At 40.3% G+C, this 1,281-nt stretch overlaps 1 protein-coding gene across 1 annotated transcript in view; it reads right to left on the reverse strand.

The window, feature by feature from the left end:
- The window catches only part of LOC116069439 (serpin B4-like), a 12,570-nt gene that overhangs the window by 6,837 nt on the left and 4,452 nt on the right, over positions 1 to 1,281 (reverse strand). Inside the window, 2 exon segments of the mRNA XM_031340063.1 lie at positions 4 to 103; positions 1,190 to 1,281. Coding sequence (XP_031195923.1) covers positions 4 to 103; positions 1,190 to 1,281 — 192 coding nt within the window.

Consider the following 1,281-nt stretch of genomic DNA (forward strand, 5'->3'; position numbering starts at 1 on the left):
TGCCTTTGTATGGTATTTCCACAATCTTGGCCTGCACATCTTCCAAAAAGATGAAGTTATATTCGTTTCTTTGTTTCCTCATCTGGACAGGTTTACTTGTATTCTGCAACAAATCAGGATGTCAAAAGCACATCAAGGGAAACACAGGACAGCATGGATAGTATTGTCGAGATACCAAACAACTCAGCTTCCATTGAAGACATAACGCTGACATTTCTTGAGGTCTAGACAAAAGGTTTTTTTAGTTATTCCTAGTTAAGTAAAGTTACAAAAATAAAGGACATGACCTATTTTTTCTTCTTTTTTTTATTAGATATTTTCTTTACTTACATATCATACAGTATCTCCTTCCCAGGTTCCCCTCCAAAAAAAAAGAAATAAAATAAAATAAAAAACCAAAAACCAAAACCAAAAACAAACCCCTGTTCCCTCCCCCTGCTTACCCCTACCCCCTTCTGCTTACTGGCTCTGGCATTCCCCTACACTGGGGCATAGAACCTTCACAGGGCCAAGGGCCTCTCCTCCGACTTGGCCATCCTCTGCTAAATATGCTGCTGGAGCCATGAGTTCCACCATGTGTACTCTTTGGTTGGTGGCTTAGTTCCTGGGAGCTCTGAGAGTACTAGTTAGTTCATATTGTTGTTTGTTCTAAGGGGCTGCAAACCCTTCTGCTCCTTGGGTCCTTTCTCTAGCTCCTTCATTTGGGGACCCTGTACTCAGTCCAATGGATGGCTGTGAGCCTCTACTTCTGTATTAGTCAGGCACTGTCAGAGCCTCTCAGGAGACAGCTATATTAGGCTCCTGTCAGCCAGTATAATAGTGTCTGGATTTGATGATTGAATATGGGAAGGATTCCCAGGTGAGGCAGTGTCTGGATTGTCCTTCCTTCAGTCTTTACTCCATAGTTAGTCTCTGCAACAACTTACATGGGTATTTTGTTCCCCCTTTTATGAAGGAATGAAGTATCCACATTTCAGTCTTCCTTCTTCAGTTTCTTGTGGTTTGTGGATTGTACTTTTTGTATTCCGATCTTCTAGGCTAATATCCACTTATCAGAGAGTGGATACCATGGGTGTTGTGATTGGGTTACCTCACTCAGGATGATATATTTTATTTTTGACTTCTGTGACATCACTTATGGTTAAATTAAATCACCCACACATCTCTATTTTTCATTATGCAAATAAACTTCCAAACATAGCTTGTTCTGTACAAACTTTTCTTCTGTGGTATGCTTTTCATCAAATTTATCATTCCATTGTCCTTTGAAATACACTGCAT

The sequence above is a fragment of the Mastomys coucha genome, unplaced genomic scaffold (genome assembly GCF_008632895.1).
Source record: "Mastomys coucha isolate ucsf_1 unplaced genomic scaffold, UCSF_Mcou_1 pScaffold1, whole genome shotgun sequence".
Taxonomy (NCBI): domain Eukaryota; kingdom Metazoa; phylum Chordata; class Mammalia; order Rodentia; family Muridae; genus Mastomys; species Mastomys coucha.